The sequence below is a fragment of the Mus caroli genome, chromosome 15 (assembly GCF_900094665.2).
Source record: "Mus caroli chromosome 15, CAROLI_EIJ_v1.1, whole genome shotgun sequence".
Lineage (NCBI taxonomy): Eukaryota > Metazoa > Chordata > Mammalia > Rodentia > Muridae > Mus > Mus caroli.
Genome location: NC_034584.1, coordinates 83,207,547 through 83,226,426, shown reverse-complemented (window position 1 = coordinate 83,226,426; position 18,880 = coordinate 83,207,547). Strand labels below are relative to the sequence as shown.

Below are 18,880 nucleotides of genomic sequence, written 5' to 3'. Positions count from 1 at the left end.
ACCTCCCAGAACATTTCATGAAACCATGGGTAGATGGGGAACTAGGTCATCAACTGCTGGAAAAACAGTGGCTCCAAAGGGGGTCCCTCAGCCAAGTCACCACACCCTGTCCTCAGTACCCATGTCCCTGTACAGTCTTCAGGTACTACCTGCTGAATCACTCTCTGAGCGAGGACCTTCTTTCTGTGTAGGAGATGAAGGAGCAGCCAATCCAGGCACATTCCTAGCTACTGCTGAGCCAGTCTTCCTGTCCTGGCCTCCATGTTCCAAAGCATTCTTTGAGTAATTATCTGAGACATGAGGGGCTCCAAACCTGGGCAGACATAAAGGTAGCAGATGTTTGGTGAGCCTTGGTTAGATGCCCAATGCTGGAGAACCTGTGATGGCTCAGGAGTTGGGACCAGGGTTGAGTACGGGGGGTCTAAAATAAGCACTGCTTGGCTCCCAGGTCTGCTCTGGTTTCTGTAAGAAGGGCCACTGCCCCTCTAGGTGTCTGAGCACTTTTAACAGTGGCTGAATATCCAGTGCTTATCTTGTGTCTGCTCCCCACTGGTGGAGGCTTTGGGAGAATGAGTGAACCCCACACCTGGCTCTGGCCATCACCCGGGCAGTGCATCGAGTTTCGTCATCTTCCCAAATATCCTCCTCTTCATCATCATCAAAGGGCTGGATCCGATCACTGCAACAGGCTTCAAACAGAGCTGCACTGGGCTGTAAGACAGAATGCAGAGCTGTTTTCTGGAGAATCTGGTCCCAAAGAACTCCAGAGGGGCTAGCTCACAGAACATGGCCGACAGACAGTGTGAGAGGAGGCAAGGAGGGAAGCTCGGCTCTCAACTCCCATGGAGGGGAGCCTCCCAGTCCTGACACACAAATATACTGGCCAGGGCCCCATGGTTCCATCCACCTGCGACAAGGACCAAGTTGTGGACACTGTGAACTATCTGAGCAGTGTAATAAAATGCTGCTATGCCCTGCAGCCCTGCAGCGGCCCCCGTCACTCACACTGTCCTCATCGGCTTCAATGTTGAAGTTGATCTCTGCAATCCGGTCAAATGGGGCGCTGCAAGAACAAGGTCCCTCAGTACCGCCTCTGCTCCAGCAGGCCTGAGCCCTCAGGTAGTAGGTGGGGCACTTGCTATCTCCTCAGGGACAGTGGACCTCATTCCTGCCAAGATCACTTGGAGCTGCTTCTATGGTGCTGTTGCTTAGGGCAGTGCTAGCCTAGAGCCGGAGCCTTCATGGTGGCTGTACTCACTTGATGTTGTCGTCCTGGTCTGCAAACTCCTCATCATTGAAGCCAAACTGATCCACAAAGTTTGCTGTCATCTGCTGGATCTGGTACTCAGAGAAGGCCTGGGAGGAGAGGGTACAGCTATGGAACATGTTGTCGCCTGGTGGCTGCTCCTTGGAACCCACTCCATTGCTCAGGAGCCTCTTAGGAAGCAGGCAGTGGATTTTCGTAGAGGTTGACTGCTCACAGTGGTTGAGCAGTTGCATACAGACAGCACCTCCTCAGTCGGCCTCCAAGCTTCCTGTCCCCAGGAGTCTCTCTCACCCAGGTAACGTGACTTTGGGGTGCTCGCCCAGCCCCCTCTCCCCAGATGCGCTCAGAGATGAGTTCCTTCTCTCTTTTCTATGCAAGGTCACAGGAACTAAGCACTACCAAGGACACAGGCTCCAGAAGGGCCCGGCAGGGTGCAGAGTGCCGGCCATGCCCTCACCTGCTGAAGGGACAGCTCGTTAGGGAAAGTCCCCTCAATGTCCTCGTCCTCACTTGAGGAGTGAAGGTGGTGAGTGCTCACCTAAAACACAGGCCAGATGGGGTGGGCATGTGAGCTAGCCAGACCCCACCCAGTCCATTCCAGCCAGAGCCCCAGGCCCTGCCCAGCCCAGCCTGAGTCTCCCCCTCCCTGATACCCTCCCACACCACCAATCCCCTGACACCTGTAGGCCTGTGCAGCTCAGTGCAAGGAAATGGCAACTGAGGCCAAAGCCTCCTGAAAGAGAGCCCAGCCTCCCTGGTCCAGGTAATGCCCTGGGAACCAAGCAGAGTCCTTCACAAATAAGCCATAGCTCTGGAGGGAGATCAAGAAAGCACTAGCTTTGCAAAGAGATCCTCAGGGAGCCAGCTCTGCTGCGACATAGCAAGGGTATGTAACAAGACTGCAGGCCAGAGGCTGAACTAAATGTCCAGTCCTGCCCTTGCGCATTCCTCCTCCCCGTGTGCTGCAGAGTGGTACATATGGGACTGCCAATGGTCGCCATGGAAGGAGCCCCAGCTTCCTCACCAAGTCCACAGTGTTCCTGCGGTTGGTCTCCATCAATGTCTCTTCCACAAAGCTCTCCCAGCGTCCACGGCAATCTGCAGGGAGCCCTGCAAAGTAAGTGCTACTCATAAGTCCCTGTGAGTACCCTCATAAGTGTGGGACTTATGAGTCCCAAGGGTAGGGCACTCAGGAGCCCCCTCATAAGTGTGGGACTTATGAGTCCCAAGGGTAGGGCACTCAGGAGCCCTAGCAGGCAAAGGCTAGTCCAGAGAGGGTCAAGTTATGCTTCTACAATCAGCCCACTCAAGACAAACAGGGGCTGCTGATAGGAAGTAAGCCTATACAGCAAAGGGGGAGGGCTAATGTCCTCCAGGGCCTTAGGCTACAACAACTCTGAGCAGGGCAATGTTCAGCTTGTTCTACAGAGACCGTATGGGGCATGAGAGTTCTGTTGTTTTATGTTTTTTGAGACATGGTGAAACCATGTAACTCTGGCTGTCCTGGAACTCAGTATGTAGACCAGGCAGGCCTCAAACTCCTAAAGATCTGCCTATCTCTGCCTCCAGAGTACTGGGATTAAAAGTTTATGCCACCAGGCCTGGTGTCTGAAACTACCTGCTGGTACATATGTCTACCCTAAGGGTCTGAGGAAGTGAGCACCTTCCTACTGCATTCCTTCTAGGCCTGGAGTGTGGGAAACTAGAGCCTGTGCCTAACTGGGAACAAGAACCTTCTGCTCACCCCTCACCTCCCTAAACTGGGCTCCATGCCCATTTCTTTTTCCCTTCTAGCAACAAGGGAGCCACCCCAGCTTGTTCACTGTTCTGCCCTGCTGCCCACTCATCAGGTGTGATGATGGACCAGCAAGCTCAAGTTCACCACAGACTGTTGCAGTATACCTAGGAAGAAGGGGGACAGGCAAGTGGCCTCCAAGATACCACAAAGAAAAAAATTCCTCTGGTCCTGGGTCATGGGGAGGACCACCTGGAACTTCCTTAACTCATACTTGTTGGGGAGGAATTGCATAAAGGAACTGTGCACAGGGCAGAAGGCGTCATGTCTGAGGGCAGAAGCTCTGCTGTTTTGCTTGGGGTGTAGAGTTCAGGGTTTCAGGCCTTGCTGCCCACAACCTGCTTCTAGGGGACAGAATATCACCTACACTCATGCCTCCTGATATGAAAACTAGGAAGGCCCTCTAAATTGTGTGAGATGAAAACAAGACAGGAAGGTGAGTCAGGACCTCTAGTACAGGCATAGCTCTGGAAAGCCCGTGAGCACAAGAGAGCCTGGTGAGAAGCTCATGGCTTCGAAGCCCAGCACTGAGTCATGAATTGTCCTTGGCAGGCTGAGTCTCCTATACTCAGATCTCTGCTCCATGAAGAGGACACCCAGCCTACCCTGAGAAGATGACAAAGAAGGCTGCATGGTTTGACTATACCAGTGTAGTTGTCACTCCTGAGGACAGAGGGCAGAGGGAAGGGAGCATAGTGGGCACACCTCGGATGACTTCACTGATGTGGGTCTGCACCGGGCCCTGCTCCAGGTTCTGTACAACTGCATTGGCAATCCTTGTGAGGTGGCCCATATTCCCACGTCTCATGCCACCTGCTGCCCTGGAAGGGAAACCATCTATTAAGCAGATCATTCAGTCCAGGTTTTGCCCAACTTCTTGCTGGGAGGCTTCCTGAAGGTCATCTCCACTCACCTGTCACCTAGGCCTTTGCCTACTTTGCAGTTGCCACTCCAGGGTAAATTCTAGGGAAACAACCTAAGCAGTCAGTGCCTGACCAACAGCCTCAGCCCTAGGACCCTGGTGCGTAAGGAACATCTGCTATGCGTAAGTTCAGCCACTCCTCCCCCATCACACCTAGAAACACTGATGCTTACTCCGTGCCCAGGGATGGACACGAAGATGGAAGCAGAGAGCTCAGTGCTGGCCCAAGTTCCACCAGAGGCAGTAGTGACAGAGCAGCTGAGTCAGGACTGATAGCGGCACAGCTTGTCCTGGGCACACTGTTTCTGGGATACTGTCACTGCTGGAGCTTGGGAGGGCCTCCACACCAAGTGAGCTGCTCTAGCCTCTACTTGTGCCTCTCACAGATCCCGGGTGATAGTCCCACAACTGTACTCACACACCTTGGGCTCCTATGAGTGCTGCTCAAACTGCCTAGAAACAGCCTGTTCTCAGAGCACAACACATGAATGAGGGTGGCCACCTATCCCTGAGAAACACAGAGCATTGCTTCTGAGTGGAGGTAAGGCTCCAACAGATGCTGCAGAAAAGCTAACATGCATCCCTGTGCACATGTGTGCCAACAAAGTGTGCTCCAAGTTTAGTAAAAGCAAGAACAGTTACAGCTGGGGCTGGAGAAATGGCTTATCAGTTAAAAGCACTGGCTGCTCTTCCAGAAGACCTGGGTTTGAATCCTAGCACCCACATGGCAGCTCACAACCACCAGTAACTCCAGTTCTAGGGGATCCAGTGCCATCATCTGGCCTCTGAGGGTACCAGGCATATACTCATAGTGCACAAACATACATGAGGCAAAACACTCACACATAAAATAATAAATTTAAAAGAAAAAAGAAAAGAATGGTTGTAGCCAGCACATGGGAAGCTGAGGCAGCAGTAATAGAAGTTTTAGTTTAGTAATGAGACCCTGTCACACAGACACACAGACACCAAAAAACACAAACAAAAAATAAAACCCACAAGTACACAAAGATCAAGCCAGACAAGTAGGAAGGGGTCACTTACCGACCACTGTGTGGCCTGACCATCTGTCACTCAATATGACCCTCACAGTGGCCTGGCCATCTGTCACTCAGTATGACCCTCCTCTCCAGGCCTCCCTGCCTCCTCCTGTCTGAACAGCCCTTCCTGATGTATACCCAGTAGCAAGATCCCTTCTAGAACAGTCCCAGGCACCTATCTACATTAGACACTGCTGATGCCTGACAAGGGGCCTGGAGTCTTTCGGTGCCCAACATCCTGGTAAGATACATCTCTAATTGGCCAGGGGGGTTCCTCAGAGTCCTTACTGTGTGTGGTCATTGGCTTCCCAGGCTTCCAGGATCCTCTGTACCAGGCAGCACTTCTGGAACAGCTGTGAGAGCAGAGCGGCAAGCAGTGTGAGAGGGAGCCCAAGGTTCACACTGCCTCCTAGGTGCTGCAGGTAGAGAACTGGCAAATCAGCACTGAAGACCCTGTGGCAATGACATCACTGATGCTCATGTTACTGAATGGCCTGAGAATGAAGACCAGCACTGTAGTAAAGGCACTCTATGCTCCTCTGATATGCTAGATGACTTCTGCCTCCCCTCCTCCTATGGGCCCCCACCTATACCTCTGAGCACTCTCCCACCAGCTCTTGGGGCCCTCAACATTTTCTTTTCCCCCCACATAGACTATTTTCTTGGGTGTTTATTACAGACCCCTATTCACACCTCCATGTCACTATCCATGGTCCCTGTTGGCCTCTGAATAACGGTTCGTGGCTAGCTCTTGCCAATATAATTGCAAGCCTCATGGCTGGGCCATAAACTGTGGGCCAGACTAACTGCATCTTAGCCAGTCTTAGCTCCTGCCAGATTTGCTCACAGGTTCCCAGGATACACACCCCAAGCAAGTAGCACTGAGACCTTCTAAGCCCAGTCAAGCACTGTTGTCTATGAGGCACTGGGACAGAGACCCAGGAACCCTCTCTCAAACCTCTGCCCTCCTGTCAGCCCACATGGCCCAGAATGTTCTTTCCCACTTTAGAAGTGGGTAGCAGTCACAGCAGGTCTTGGCGCAGGTACAGCTTATGGCCCAAGCTGCTTGACCCTTTTTTCCCTGTCAGACATTCATTAGGGATGCTCTCTCCCAGGGACAGTGTTAAGTGCTGATGTCAAAAAGAGACTGAGCTGCAGGCTCTAACTCTAGGGTGACCTACACAGGGGAAGGGATGAGGTGACAACTATGGCCATTCTCTGGAGAATAAGAGAAGTCACAGAGAAAGCTGGGGCACTGGGCTTCGAGGTCTAAGGTTCCAGAAAGCTTTCTCATGAGAACTTAACTCTTGTGTTTTCCTTTGTGTTTAGTTATGAAGATGGATTGAGCAAAGCAGGGGCCACTTGTGAGTACAGCCGAGGGGGGGGGGGGGTCGCTGCAGTATCCAGTATGCCTACCCAGACACAACCCACAACCACAAGATCATCTTTGCAAACAATGTCTTGCCTTCTCCAACTGAATGTTTCTTTACAATTTTGTGTTCTTGTGGGTCAAAGATGGCAGCACCTTGGACCCATGTGAGGGTTAGGAGATAACACACTGGAGCCTGGGAAGTGCTGGCTGCAGGTGGCACAACCCCACGTGGCCTGGACTTACATGGGTCACCATTGTGTTCTCAGGAGGACTGGTGATGGGTGGGGCGGTCTCCAGCTTCCCATTCCCATCTCCACTGCCCTGCAGAGGCTCCGCCTTGCCATCGGATCCACTGGCTTCTGCCTGCTCCTCCCGAGCAGCATGGGAAAGAATAGCGGCTATGCATAGTTCCACTTGGAGGTGCAAAAAGTTATTCCAGGTGTACTTAAAGAACAAGTCCTGAGTAAACAGAGGACAGAAGACAGGCTTTAGATGAGTTTGCTCCAAACAGCTGAAGTAGCAAGGTAAAGAAGAAACCATTCTCAAACGTCATCTGCTAATTTCACAAGTTACCGGTGTGCTGGGGCTGACCGACGCCCTCTTGCTTGCTACTCTGTGTGTCTCAATGACCTCCCTCTCATCCAAGTAACTGCCTTCTACTTTCTGTGCATTTATTCTTTGTTCTTTAAGTTAGAAGCTTAAATAATTTGGAGTATTTTTTTCTTTTATGGTGTCTTTATTTTCCTATAAAATTTATACTCTACACTTTAAATATCTTACTACACAGTAGTTTTGAAATTATTATTCAACTCTAGGCATTGGCATTTTCCTTCATTACTTTGTCTCTAAGCAGTGAGTAACCGGAGCAGGCTAAGCAAGCGGCATACGTCTCCTCCATAGGAACAAGAGACTGCAGTATGGCTGGATTATCACTGACAAAGTCTAGGCAAGGAGCAGTCCAGGGTCTCCTCTGGAATACAAAGAATTAAAGATACCCTGTCTCCTACAAAGCCTTTTCCAGACCAAAGCAGGAGAGCAGGGAAGGCACCCTGAGGCCGCAGCTCCTGACCTTTCCACTCTTGTTGTGTCCCACAGATGGGGAAGGGAGGGAGGGGTGTGGTTACAGCAGTCTACAGTCCCAGACCCAGCGACACACAGAAGGGTATGTGCTAGGTAGAGAAGTGGGGTATAAGTCTGGAACCCTTCTTTATACCAAAGGTTACATCAAGCCAAGAAATTATCTGTTTGATATACATCTCAAAACAAAAACAAACAAACAAACAAACAAACAAAAAAACCCCCAATCCCTTTCTGATTGTGCGCTGCTGCACACTGTTAATCCTAGCCCTTGGGAGGCAGAGGCAGGCAGGTCTCTGCGGTTCTAGGCCAGCATGATCTACATAGCAAGTTCCAGGCCATCTAAGGCTACATAGTGATACCCCATCTCAAAGAGAAAAAAAAAAATCTAAAGATTTCACATAAACTATTAGAGGTAAGAAATTATTTATAATTCACTAATATTGCAAAGTCAACACACACACACACACACACACACACACAATTGCATTTCTACACAGGAGCAATAACCAGCTGGAAAAGGAAGCCAATCCTTAGATGTAAGACACGATAACATTCAAAAGAATAAAGTCCTTGAGAGTAAGCTAACAAGGCAAACAAACAAACAAACCAACAAACCAAAAAACCAAAAAATCCAGTGTACTCAAAGCTACAAAACAGAGCCAGGCATGGTGGTGCAGGCCTTTAATCCCAGTACTAGGGAGGCAGAAGCAGGCAGATTTCTGAGTTCGAGGCCAGCCTGGTCTACACAGTGAGTTCCAGGACATCCACAGGGCTACACAGAGAAACCCTGTCTCAAAAAACAAACAAACAAACAAACAAACAACCTACAAAACACGCTGACAGAACTGAAGACCAGATTCATGTAATTATTTATTTTTGACATTAGGAATTGCAGGGTTTTGCTGGGTTATGTTTTCTTTGTTTTTTGTTATTATTATTTTTTTAATTTCTACACGTGTTTGGTTTACACATATGTCCTTGGAAGCCAGAAGTGGGTATCAGATTTTCTGGGCCTAGAGTTATAGATGGTTGTAAGCCACCTATCAGGTCCTCTGGAAGAATAGCCAATGCTCTAAACCACGGAGCCATCTCTAGTGTGAACAGGGCTTTGTATATTATCTAAGTACTCTGTCACTAAGCTATATACCCTTAGTCCCAAAGAAGATCTATTTAAACAAATGGAAAAACCACCGATATTCTCTTAATTGATGTTACATTGTATGATAAAGAAATAGAGGAAAGAAAACACAAATATCTATACAAACACATTCTTAGAAAATATGGCAGAAGCAATTATGTCAATTATAATCCTTATTTCTGTAACTGGCCATGTGGCCTTATAGTTGGTATTTCTAACTACCTTCTAGAAATTTGGCTTCTTTTTAAAAACCCCATAGAAATATTTTAAGAATGTGTTTCATTTTAATCCCAGGTGTGGGGCTGCTTTGGACTGTTGAACATATATAAATGCCAGAGTCTCGGGCTGGCGAGATGGCTCAGCAGTAAGAGCACTGACTGCTCCTCTGAAGGTCCTTCCTGAGTTCAAAGCCAAGCAACCACATGTTGGCTCACAACCACCCGTAATGAGATCTGACGCCCTCTTCTGGGGTGTCTGAAGACAGCTACAGTGTACTTATGCATAATAATAAATAAATCTTTGGGCCAGAGTGAGCAGGGACTGAGAGAGTGGGGCCGACCAGAGCAAGCAGGGCTGGCCGGAGCAAGCAGAGGTCCTAAAAATTCAATTCCCAACAACCACATGAAGGCTCACAACCATCTGTACAGCTACAGTGTACTCATATACATTAAATAAATGAATGAATGAATGAATCAATAAATAAAATGCCAGAGTCTTGGTAGAAGGGGTCAGCTGGCCAGCTGGTGGTTGGATGCTGCTGGTTGCAGTTAGTCACGTAGTCATTCATATAGCAGTCGTACACACAGAGACGAAAAGAAGATATTAGATATCCTGGTGTCCAAGATCAAACTTGCTCCAAGGAATTCTGTGCCCCTAATCAGCAGGAAGTAGTCGAAAGATTTCACCCCCGGCCCCTGTCCTTTAGTCTGTCCTAACTACTATCCACAGAGTAGCCAAAAGTCCGGCTACAACCTTTCTCTTCTACCCCTCCTGTATGTCCTTCACCCTCTGCGAGCACCTCAGCAGGTCTTAGCTCCTTTCCTGGAGGAGTGGCCCATACCTTCATTTCTGATGGATTCATACCTTTTCTTATCCTGCCTGGATTAGGTTGTTGCATTTCCCATTGATTTTAAGTCACAGGACACAGTAGCACTAAGAGATGCTATGCTCTAAAGGATCTCCGGCACTCCAGACATGATCCTTCTTACCTCCATTGTAGGGAAGCAATCCAACTTCCCCCATGGTGATCTGGATCAATCACCCTCCTGTCACTGTTATTTCTGTTTTTAGCCTGCTGATTTAAGGATATCAGAAGCTCAAAGTAGCCAGGGGCAAATCTGAGCTTCCAGCTCAATGGAACATTTGTTGTGACTCCTGGCAGAAGCATTCCCTACTCTGAAGCCAAAATTTCTAGCCAGAACAGGTCAGAGAAACTTTCCTAGTGGGTGATAGTGAGCAGAATTATTCCTTTCTACCCTCGATTCCAAGACCCGTGTACCTTGGATACGGGACACTGACTCCAAGCATACACCATCTTCTGGAGAATCCTGCCCTAGCCCTCAAGGCTGCTGCCACCTAACTGTAACTGTGTCTTCAAAAGTCCATTCCATCTTTTATCAGACCTGCTGCTCCCGGGCGGTAAAGAACATGGTAAGATCAGTAATCTACAGCCACTGGATAGCTTCTGACCATTTATCTACTGGTTTTAACAAGAACTATAAGGATGACTATTTTAGAAGACAAGGACCTTCTCTCTCAGGACCCTTCTCACTCAGGACCCTTCTGGTTTTCTTTCTTTCTTTCTTTCTTTCTTTCTTTCTTTCTTTCTTTCTTTCTTTCTATTATTCACTTATTTATTTATTGTTTTGTTTGAGGCAGGATCTATGTTGCTCTGGCTATCCTGGTGTTCACTATGTTGACCAGGCTGGCCTAGTACTCATGGATAGTCACCTCTCAGGATACTGTGACTTAAGAGAAAACAAGACCACCCATCCTCTGCCACTGGGAAGAGCCTCTGGCAGGGTACTATGAGCCTAAGACTGAGGTACATCTCTGTGTTGCTCTACCAGAGATCCATGATCAAGTCCTCCATACTGGCACCTCCCCTTAGCATGTCTTTTTGTCCAGATGCTGAAGTACCTGCCCTGATGGACTCATCTCCATGTTCAACTGCAGACTATGCAGGCCACATACAAACAGGCAGAACTCACCACTGCGCTGACTCACCAGCAGTAAGTCCATGGTGTTGAGCCGGCAGAGCTCCTGGTTGATGCCGGGTGTGTTTGTGTGCAGCAGTGCAGCCATGAGGCGTGCACCATGAAGACGAGCATTCCCCAGGGGCTCCTCTAACACACCAATAGTGGTCAGGATTGCTTTTTTCTGCAAACACAGAAGACACACCCAGCTGGAGTCTTATAACCAACAGGGGCACTCACCTATGATATGCCTGGCCTAAAGAGAGTGGGGTGTGATCAAGACAGGGCTTCCTACAAGAAGTGATAGAATCCAAAAGATGAAGGGCCCACTTTGTCCCCTCAGGACCAAAAGGAGTGGATAAGGCTCCTGGACTGGTATTCAGGCCCACTAGGCCAAAGGAGCAGTACTATGGCATATGAAATGTGTCTAGTGTTCATGACGGAGCTAGCAGTACCAATCTGAAGCAAGCTGATCCAACTAAGGGCTGGAGCCCTGGACATGGTGCTTGGCTGTGTATGCCCAAGGAATTCTTAGGAGGATTCTGAGCTAAGAGATGCTAAGTGAAGCCCCCACGTTTTAAAAACAGTTATCATGTGTGCATATTATGTATCTGCTCATGAGTGTACTATGGGCGTGTGTCTGCACACTCCTGGGCACATGTATACCACAGCACCGTGTGAAGGTCAGAAGGAAACTCTGTGGACTTGATCTTCTCCTTCCATCTTTATACGATTCCCAGGAAGCAAGGTCAGGTCATGAGGCCTGCACAGAAAGCACTTTGCCTGCTCAGCCATCTCATGGCCCCAGGTTTGCTTCATTCTATTGGATTCAGGTATTTTCTGATCATCTATGTTTGGCAAAACAGAGTTCTTGCCTCCATGAATCCTGACGTACTAGTGGGGGGACGAGACAATAAATAAGTCAGTGAGTATGGGTGTACCAGGAAAAAGGCTGGAATTGTGTGTGGGGAAGGAGAGTAATGTGAGGCTGGAGGGCAGGAAGCAGCTGAGGACCTTTATGAGTTTTACCGTCCTTGGCCTAACCCAAGAACTCCCCTGAGCTGTTGACTAAACAGAAAGTTCCCCTGGGATCTTGGCCTCCAGGAGCCACCCTTGACGAGTCATGCCCCTGACCAAGAGGCTAGGTAACCTCGTGCTTAGTTCAGAGGGTTCTGCAAATGCCCATGCCCAGGCCTCTCCTAGTGGAGGCAACCTGGCTATTTCTAGCTAATAGTATATTTTAACATCTGCCCAGTAGTTTTCCAGCTAGCATCTCGAAGGGCAACATCAAAGCACACTGTTTTCCATCCACTGTCCTGTCCTCTACACATGCCACCCCACACCTCTAACTGCTCTGTTTACCTTTGGTGGGTTGAGGAGGAGCTGATGGAAATTCTTCAGCCATGGCTCGATGCCACGAAGGATGCTGCTGCTGACAGAGTGTGACCTTTCCAGTCCCTGAGAAAAGGAGTCCACCAAGCCTTCTGTTCTGTGAATAAAGACAGCAGACAGAGGTGTGGCAGAGTGCTGTGTCCCGTGCATACCCCATTCATTTTGTCAATGTTCTATTAAGCATCTTCTCAAAACCATGTCTGAAAAGGAACATTACTCAAGACTTCTTCACACCATCTGCTGACTGGCATACTCTTGGCCCCTTAGCCAAATGCTTCTGGGTAAAATCCAAGACCACGAAGGGGCACAGGACTTGATGCCTTGCTGTCCCCTTAATCCCACCAGGGGTCCCCAGTCCTCAAGTGAGAAACAGGAGACAGACTGGCCACATAGTTTTTTTGCCCTTTCAAAACAATTCCTTTGATATATATTTAAATATATTTCCAATTAATCAAAATAAAACAAAACCAATGCAGAAAACCTTACAAATTAAAGAGAGCATCCTTTACTTAACAACTGTAACTTGTGATGCCATGCTTTGTTCATATCCCTGGGAGGCCTCCTCTCTCTCTCTCTCTCTCTCTCTCTCTCTCTCTCTCTCTCTCAAAGGAAACTATTTTTTGAATGGAAGCAGAGGATTTGGGAGAGAGGAGAGGTGGGAGAGGAGCTGGGAGGAGAGGACGGATGGGATTATGAGATGTAGGTGTGATGTATGAGAGAATAAAAAAATTAAAGACAAGTAGTGGACTATTTCTATTTTGCGTTTTTCTTTAAAAAATTGAAAGAGGATCTTAGTAGCCCTTGGCCAGCCTAAACCCCACCCCACCCCACCCCCACCTCACTAGTACAATTAAAGGCATGGACCGCCATACCTGGTTCTAGTTCTGGTTTTCTAAATTTTACACTATTCTCTCACTATTCTCACATTTAGTGCTGAGTTTGGCTTTCAAAGGTGGCCTAGGTGGCCTGGATTTGTTAAAGAAATTAAAATTCTAGTTGCTTAAGTAGAGAAAATAGCTACTCATTTGTAGGCAATGCACTAATACTGATGGACTGAGGTGTTCTAGAAATGATTTACCTGCTCTCTCGTCACTTTAATCATAACCTCGTGTTTAAAAACACAACAAGGTCAGCACCAGGAGATAATGAAGTTCTTCTCAACATGTGCTCACAAGGCAAGGGCCTTGAAGGAGAACTGGAGCATCCACCATTTTCAACACGTGACAGAGGAGGTCAGAGATGGTCCACTGGCTGCAGAGAACCTTCATCTACTGATGGAGCTTCAAGGCCTACTGAGAGGGAGGCTGGGAGCTCAGTGCTTAGCAATCTTAAGCTCCCCATCCATCACCTCCTGTGTGGCACAGTCATCCTTCCATGGGGTCCGTTCTCTCATCTGTGGTTCACAGGCCATCTTTGTTTAAGTGGCTGTGACCACACCTAACCTGCTGAGATCCCAGGGCCAGCCTGAGCCCCAAAGAAAGTTTCACTTTCCAGAATTTAAATTTGGATCCTAAGACCACTTGAATTCTCAAACAGATTCAGCCTTCTATATCAACTCCTGTCTCCTGCCATCTCCTGTCTTAGAACTGTCCCTTTATGGTTCCTGATTCAACTGGCTTCCAACAGCAATCCTGAGAACAGTGTGGATCTTCAAGTCCCACAGCCCCTTACCCATAGGATGGCTTTATGCTTTTGCTCCTACTGGGATCTTCTTCTTGTCAGGAATTATCTTTGACTAAATGGGGACTCTCAGAGAAAACCTCCCTGACCACAGGACTCTATCTTCCAGGCCCACACAGACTTTCCACACTGAGTAGAACCTGTACCATCTTCTGGAACAGACAGGAACACTGGGTGTAAGGGGGCCATATTTTGCTTGTCTTTGTCTCTTAGGACTCCATGCTAGGCATTCTAATAGCAACTGATGGATGAAAAAGCAGTGAAGGACAGTGAGGGGCTGGAGAAATGGCTCAGTGGTTAAGAGCACTTACTAGGTTTGGTTGACAACACCCTCATGGCTGCACATAACCACCTGTAACTCAGGTTCTGGGAAGCTCTTATCGTCTTCTGGCCTCCTCAGGCACTGCACCCACATAGTGTGCATACATTCACACACAGGCAAACATTCATGTACAGAAATTAATACATCTTAGCCAGGCATGGTGGTACATGCTTTTTGAGGCCAGCCTGGTCTACAAAGAGTTTCAGGAGGGCCAGGGCTACACAGAAAAACCCTATCTCAAAAAATAACAACAAAAATCAAAGAAGTGAAGGACATCCCAGAAACAAAGTGTCTTATTGAACACTTAGCAAAGATGAACACAGTGTGCTTCCTTTTCTAGCATGGGAGATAAACATATACAGAGCAAGCAGCTGCATGCTGGAGTAGAAGCCCTCCCTATAGGGGTACACATGCACACACACTCATGCATTGTGCATACTGGCCAAAGCAGTACCTAGAGAAAACTACATGTATTGCATACTCATCTATAAGCAGGTTACAAACTGGCAGCAGCTGAGTGCCACCAGGCTAGGGTGAAACTATGCCTGCTAGTAAGTGTCGAAGAGGACCTCACTACGGCTACAAAGGAGACCTTTCAAACAGGGTATCTAGCCACACTGTAACCTGTATAACCAAAAATTAAAAACAGCATGTCCTGGCTCTTCCTAGATACCCATGTCCTCTGGCCTAAGAACAGTGTATGCTGCTTTTTCAAAGAAAAGGCTCACCCAACACGCCTTGGCTCCAGCAAGGCAAGCAGCACCTGCATCCCACTGACCAGGCAGCTCTCCGTCTGATCCCCATCAAACATGTTCTTCAGAAGCTGCTCCACACAGTCCTGCCTGTTGGGCACATGCAGAGGTCATTCACAACCTGGCAGAGCAGACACACAGACATAATACAGGGACACTGTCTTCCCCGGAGGCCACCACAGCACCCTGAGCCAGGCGAGGCCTTCATTCTGGCTTTGTTCAGGTTCAAAGCCAGGTACTCCAAGCTTGCATAACACACAAGCCCACTAGTTCCAACTCCCTGGACCACCAGGGCTTCTAGTGATTGATAGCCCTTCGTGGGCTCTGAACCTGAGGAGTTACTCCAGTTCTGAATTAGTGATGGCAGTGTCATCTCCTGTGTTCAAAACAGGCTCCAAGACGTCCATAATCCAGACTGAGGCCCACCATATCACGACCCACGATCACTCACGACTCCAATGTTATGAGGAGGGGGTCTGGCTCCACAGTCTCCTGCAGCTGACTGCCCTGGTCTCTGCCCAGCCTGATGATGTCACAGAGTGCCTGAGAAGCATTTGACTGCCTCTGAAAAGACAAGGGAAACAGGCTCCCCTCAGCAAAAGACACCCATCAGCCACGTCAATCCAGCTAATGAATTTCCTGAGCCAGTTTTCTATAAAGATCCCTGAGATGGTTCATTTGAAAGTAGTGTGTGTCTGCTCTGCCCATCATCAAGACATGGATCCGGCTAGATTTATTTTAAAAGTCATACTAAACACATCCCCAGGAATTAAAAATGAGACCCCAAATAGCCAAGTATGTTATATACTTCATGTCTATTTTATACCTTTGATTCATATTCTAAAATGTACTGAATACATAACCATTTTATTCTGCATGTTAAATGTACTATTGGACAGTTACTGTTATTTATAGTGAGTCCTGTGGGCTTGGGAAAGCAGGATAAGACATTGAAAGAAACAAGAGACACTAGAGAACTCAACATCCCTAGGGATTTGAGTGCTGAGCCCCACCCCCAGCTCAGATGTGTGCTTGTGAGAACGTTAGTGGGTGGAGAGGAGAGTAATCACGAGACAAACAGCTTGATCTCTGCAATGTCATGTAAACACAGTAAAAATTTTTTAAAAATAAAAAAAAAAACTAAGATTAAAAAAAAAAAAAAAACTCGCAAGGCTTTCAGGGAAAATGAAGGTAGCCAGGTTGGCTCTATGGCCATAATTGCCTTCAGGACCAGAGACAGGCTAGTCACTCTATAACACTCATCTCATGATAGGATCTATCTTTTGGAACACTACTATAGGAAAGCCTCTAGTCACACAACAACAATTCCTTTCCCCGCCGTCCAGTGTGCTCATTGGGTGGACAGAGGCCAAAACAGGATGGTCAGGCAGCACTGAGGTCTTTGGACACATGTCAGGTACTGATGTCAGCATTCACCTGTCAAGTGCTCACTGATGGTAGTGTATCTGTGTGTGGATATTTAGAATGCATAGGATAAAACTCAAACCCTCAGCACTGATTTCTATAGGAAGGATGAAGATAGCTGAAAACAGAAGGACTTGTGTCACCTATGATGTGCTGACATCTATTTTTTGGCCTTTGTCCACAGTTCCGGGCTCATGGTCTACTCTGACAGAAGATTATAATATCCTCCTCATCCCAGGGGCTCCTGCTCCATGACCTGGATGGGTAATGCTGCACATCTGACCAGAAAGGTCTCATTGGGGTTTTCTCCTGAAGTCTATTAGTAATAATCCTGTGCAATCAAGTCTCTAAACAAACAAACAAACAAACAAACAAACAAACTACCTCAGAAAGACTGGATTGAGGGAGTTTCTGAATAGCAAACCACATTAAGATTCCTGCAGAAAAATACACCTGGAAAAGACAGGGAAGCTCCACACCCATCCTTCCATACTGTGCACCTCTTCATATTCATAGGTATCATTTATAATGTTCTTTATAGTAAACCAGAAATCTCGAAGAGTGTATAGAGGATCCAGTGTCAGCCAAAAGCACAGATGTAAGGCAGCACAGTTGGGATGGTCTTGGGCACTAAGCCCTCCAATCTGTACAGTCTGCTAGTACCCAGCCAGTGTCAGGAATGACCTGAGCTCCAGGGTGTCTGGCTGGTGTTCTCTGAGAACTGACTGCTTGGCCTGAGGGTGAGAAGCCTTACTGCTCACCTGCATCAGAAGTGGTCTTGTATAGTGAGCTCAGTGGGAGACACTGAGTGGGAGTTAGGTTTTCTTTCTGTGACTGCCTTACATGCTTCAGGGAAGTTTCCAGAACAACCCTAATTAGCCCTTTCCTGGTATTCATGCCCTTGTAAGTCCATGTCCTTGAATGAACCCTAGACTTGGACATTCAAGTCTAATGAACAGAATGCATTAGAGCAGTGGTTCTCAGCCTGTGGGTTGAGATGACACGATCCTGCATATCACGACTCATAACAGCAGCAAAATCAGGTTCTGAAGCAGCAGTAATTTTATAGTTGAGGGTCACCACAACATGGAAACTGTATTAAAGGGTCGCAGCACTAAGAAGGTTGAAGGAGGGCCATCATTTCTGAGCTGAATTTATAGAAGTCTGGTGTGAGTCCAGCTCACTTCTCAAAGCTAGCTAGCTTAGTGTGAGCCCTGTTGTCCACTCAGAAGCCCACACTGCACACACCTGAGGGGTGACCAGGACTGAAAGCCTCAACGGAATTGAATGTGCTGAGCCAGCAGTGAAAGTGGGTCTTCTTGGGCTGAGTCCTGAAGTGACTGTAATCTTATGAGAGACCCTGAGCAGAGGAGCCAACAGACCATGGCCAGATTCCTGACCAGAGAAACCCATACTGATAAAGACAAAAGGTACTTGTTACTGGCAACTCAGCTACTGGGCGATCGGTCATTCAGCCATGCAACCCTGTTACAACTATTTAATTATATGCATATGTGAAATAATTTGTGTGTATATATAAGTATGTAGATATATGTATGCATACTATACTATATACTATATTTATTTTATATATTTATTTATTTACTTACTTATTTATTTATTTATTCATAAATAACTGTTTTGGAGGCAAGGTCTTACTATGTAACTATGTAAAACAGTCCCAGAGCTCACTATGTAGACCAGGCTGGCCTTAAATTCACAGCGATCTGCCTACCTGTGCTACCCAAGGATTGGGAATAAAGACATGCACCATCGTGCCTGTCCAACATTTGTTTTTAGTAAAAACAAAATTACCCAGACATTAGCATTTGGTTAAAGAAAGTATCTAATGGTCCTCTTCAAAGGAAAGGAGTGACTTGCCCCCTTCACACAGCAGCATGTTTTCCAAGAGCCTGGGTGTGGGTCTGTCCATGAAAGAAGGTGGGCTCTGTGAGCATCACACTCACATCTTCATCCTGGTGGGGATGGATCAATTCCACAAGTCTCTGGATGATTTTCTCTTCATTAAGCCACTAAAAAGGGGGGAAAAGTCCAGTTCAGTATCTGCTCATCTAAGTGAATGGAAACAAGTCCTTTGGTACAGCAGAAACTCATGTGCCCAGGTCTCCTGGAATAGACTCTGGCATGCCTGTCTGACACGCATGTCCCAGAAAGAACCAAAATGACACAGTAAACTTTGGGAATGGCTGAGATACTTTCCACCTGTCTTAAACAGTGCACATTTTCTCTGCTTTCCTCAGTTGATGGAACTGTTTGGAAAGGATTAGGAGGCCTTCGAAAAAGATGTATTATTGGAAGTGGGTTCGAGGTTTTGAAATACTCTTGCCATCCCCAGTGTGCTCCTACTTGTGGTTCAAGATATGTGCTCTCAGCTGGCCCCACCACCATGCCTTTGCTCTAACACCATAGACTCTAACCCTCTAGAACCAAAAATCCCAATTTTAAATTTTAAATTTCTTTCTTTTTTTTTTTTTTTTTT

At 47.5% G+C, this 18,880-nt stretch overlaps 1 protein-coding gene across 15 annotated transcripts in view; it reads right to left on the bottom strand.

Moving 5' to 3' along the window:
- The window catches only part of Ppp6r2 (protein phosphatase 6 regulatory subunit 2), a 71,377-nt gene that overhangs the window by 5,897 nt on the left and 46,600 nt on the right, over nt 1–18,880 (bottom strand). For 10 of the 15 annotated variants that reach the window (XM_029470005.1, XM_029470004.1, XM_029470010.1 and 7 more), the window contains 14 exons: nt 18,348–18,413; nt 15,407–15,519; nt 14,932–15,045; nt 12,172–12,298; nt 10,841–10,993; nt 6,640–6,855; nt 5,313–5,377; nt 3,768–3,883; nt 2,292–2,377; nt 1,725–1,805; nt 1,259–1,356; nt 1,006–1,063; nt 587–711; nt 150–313 (listed from right to left, as the gene is read on the bottom strand). In XM_029470005.1, coding sequence (XP_029325865.1) covers nt 150–313; nt 587–711; nt 1,006–1,063; nt 1,259–1,356; nt 1,725–1,805; nt 2,292–2,377; nt 3,768–3,883; nt 5,313–5,377; nt 6,640–6,855; nt 10,841–10,993; nt 12,172–12,298; nt 14,932–15,045; nt 15,407–15,519; nt 18,348–18,413 — 1,582 coding nt within the window. Of the gene's footprint in view, nt 1–149; nt 314–586; nt 712–1,005; nt 1,064–1,258; nt 1,357–1,724; nt 1,806–2,291; nt 2,378–3,767; nt 3,884–5,312; nt 5,378–6,639; nt 6,856–10,840; nt 10,994–12,171; nt 12,299–14,931; nt 15,046–15,406; nt 15,520–18,261; nt 18,414–18,880 lie in introns of those variants that run through there. The other 5 variants (XM_021182929.1, XM_029470013.1, XM_021182930.2 and 2 more) reach the window with 2 other exon arrangements.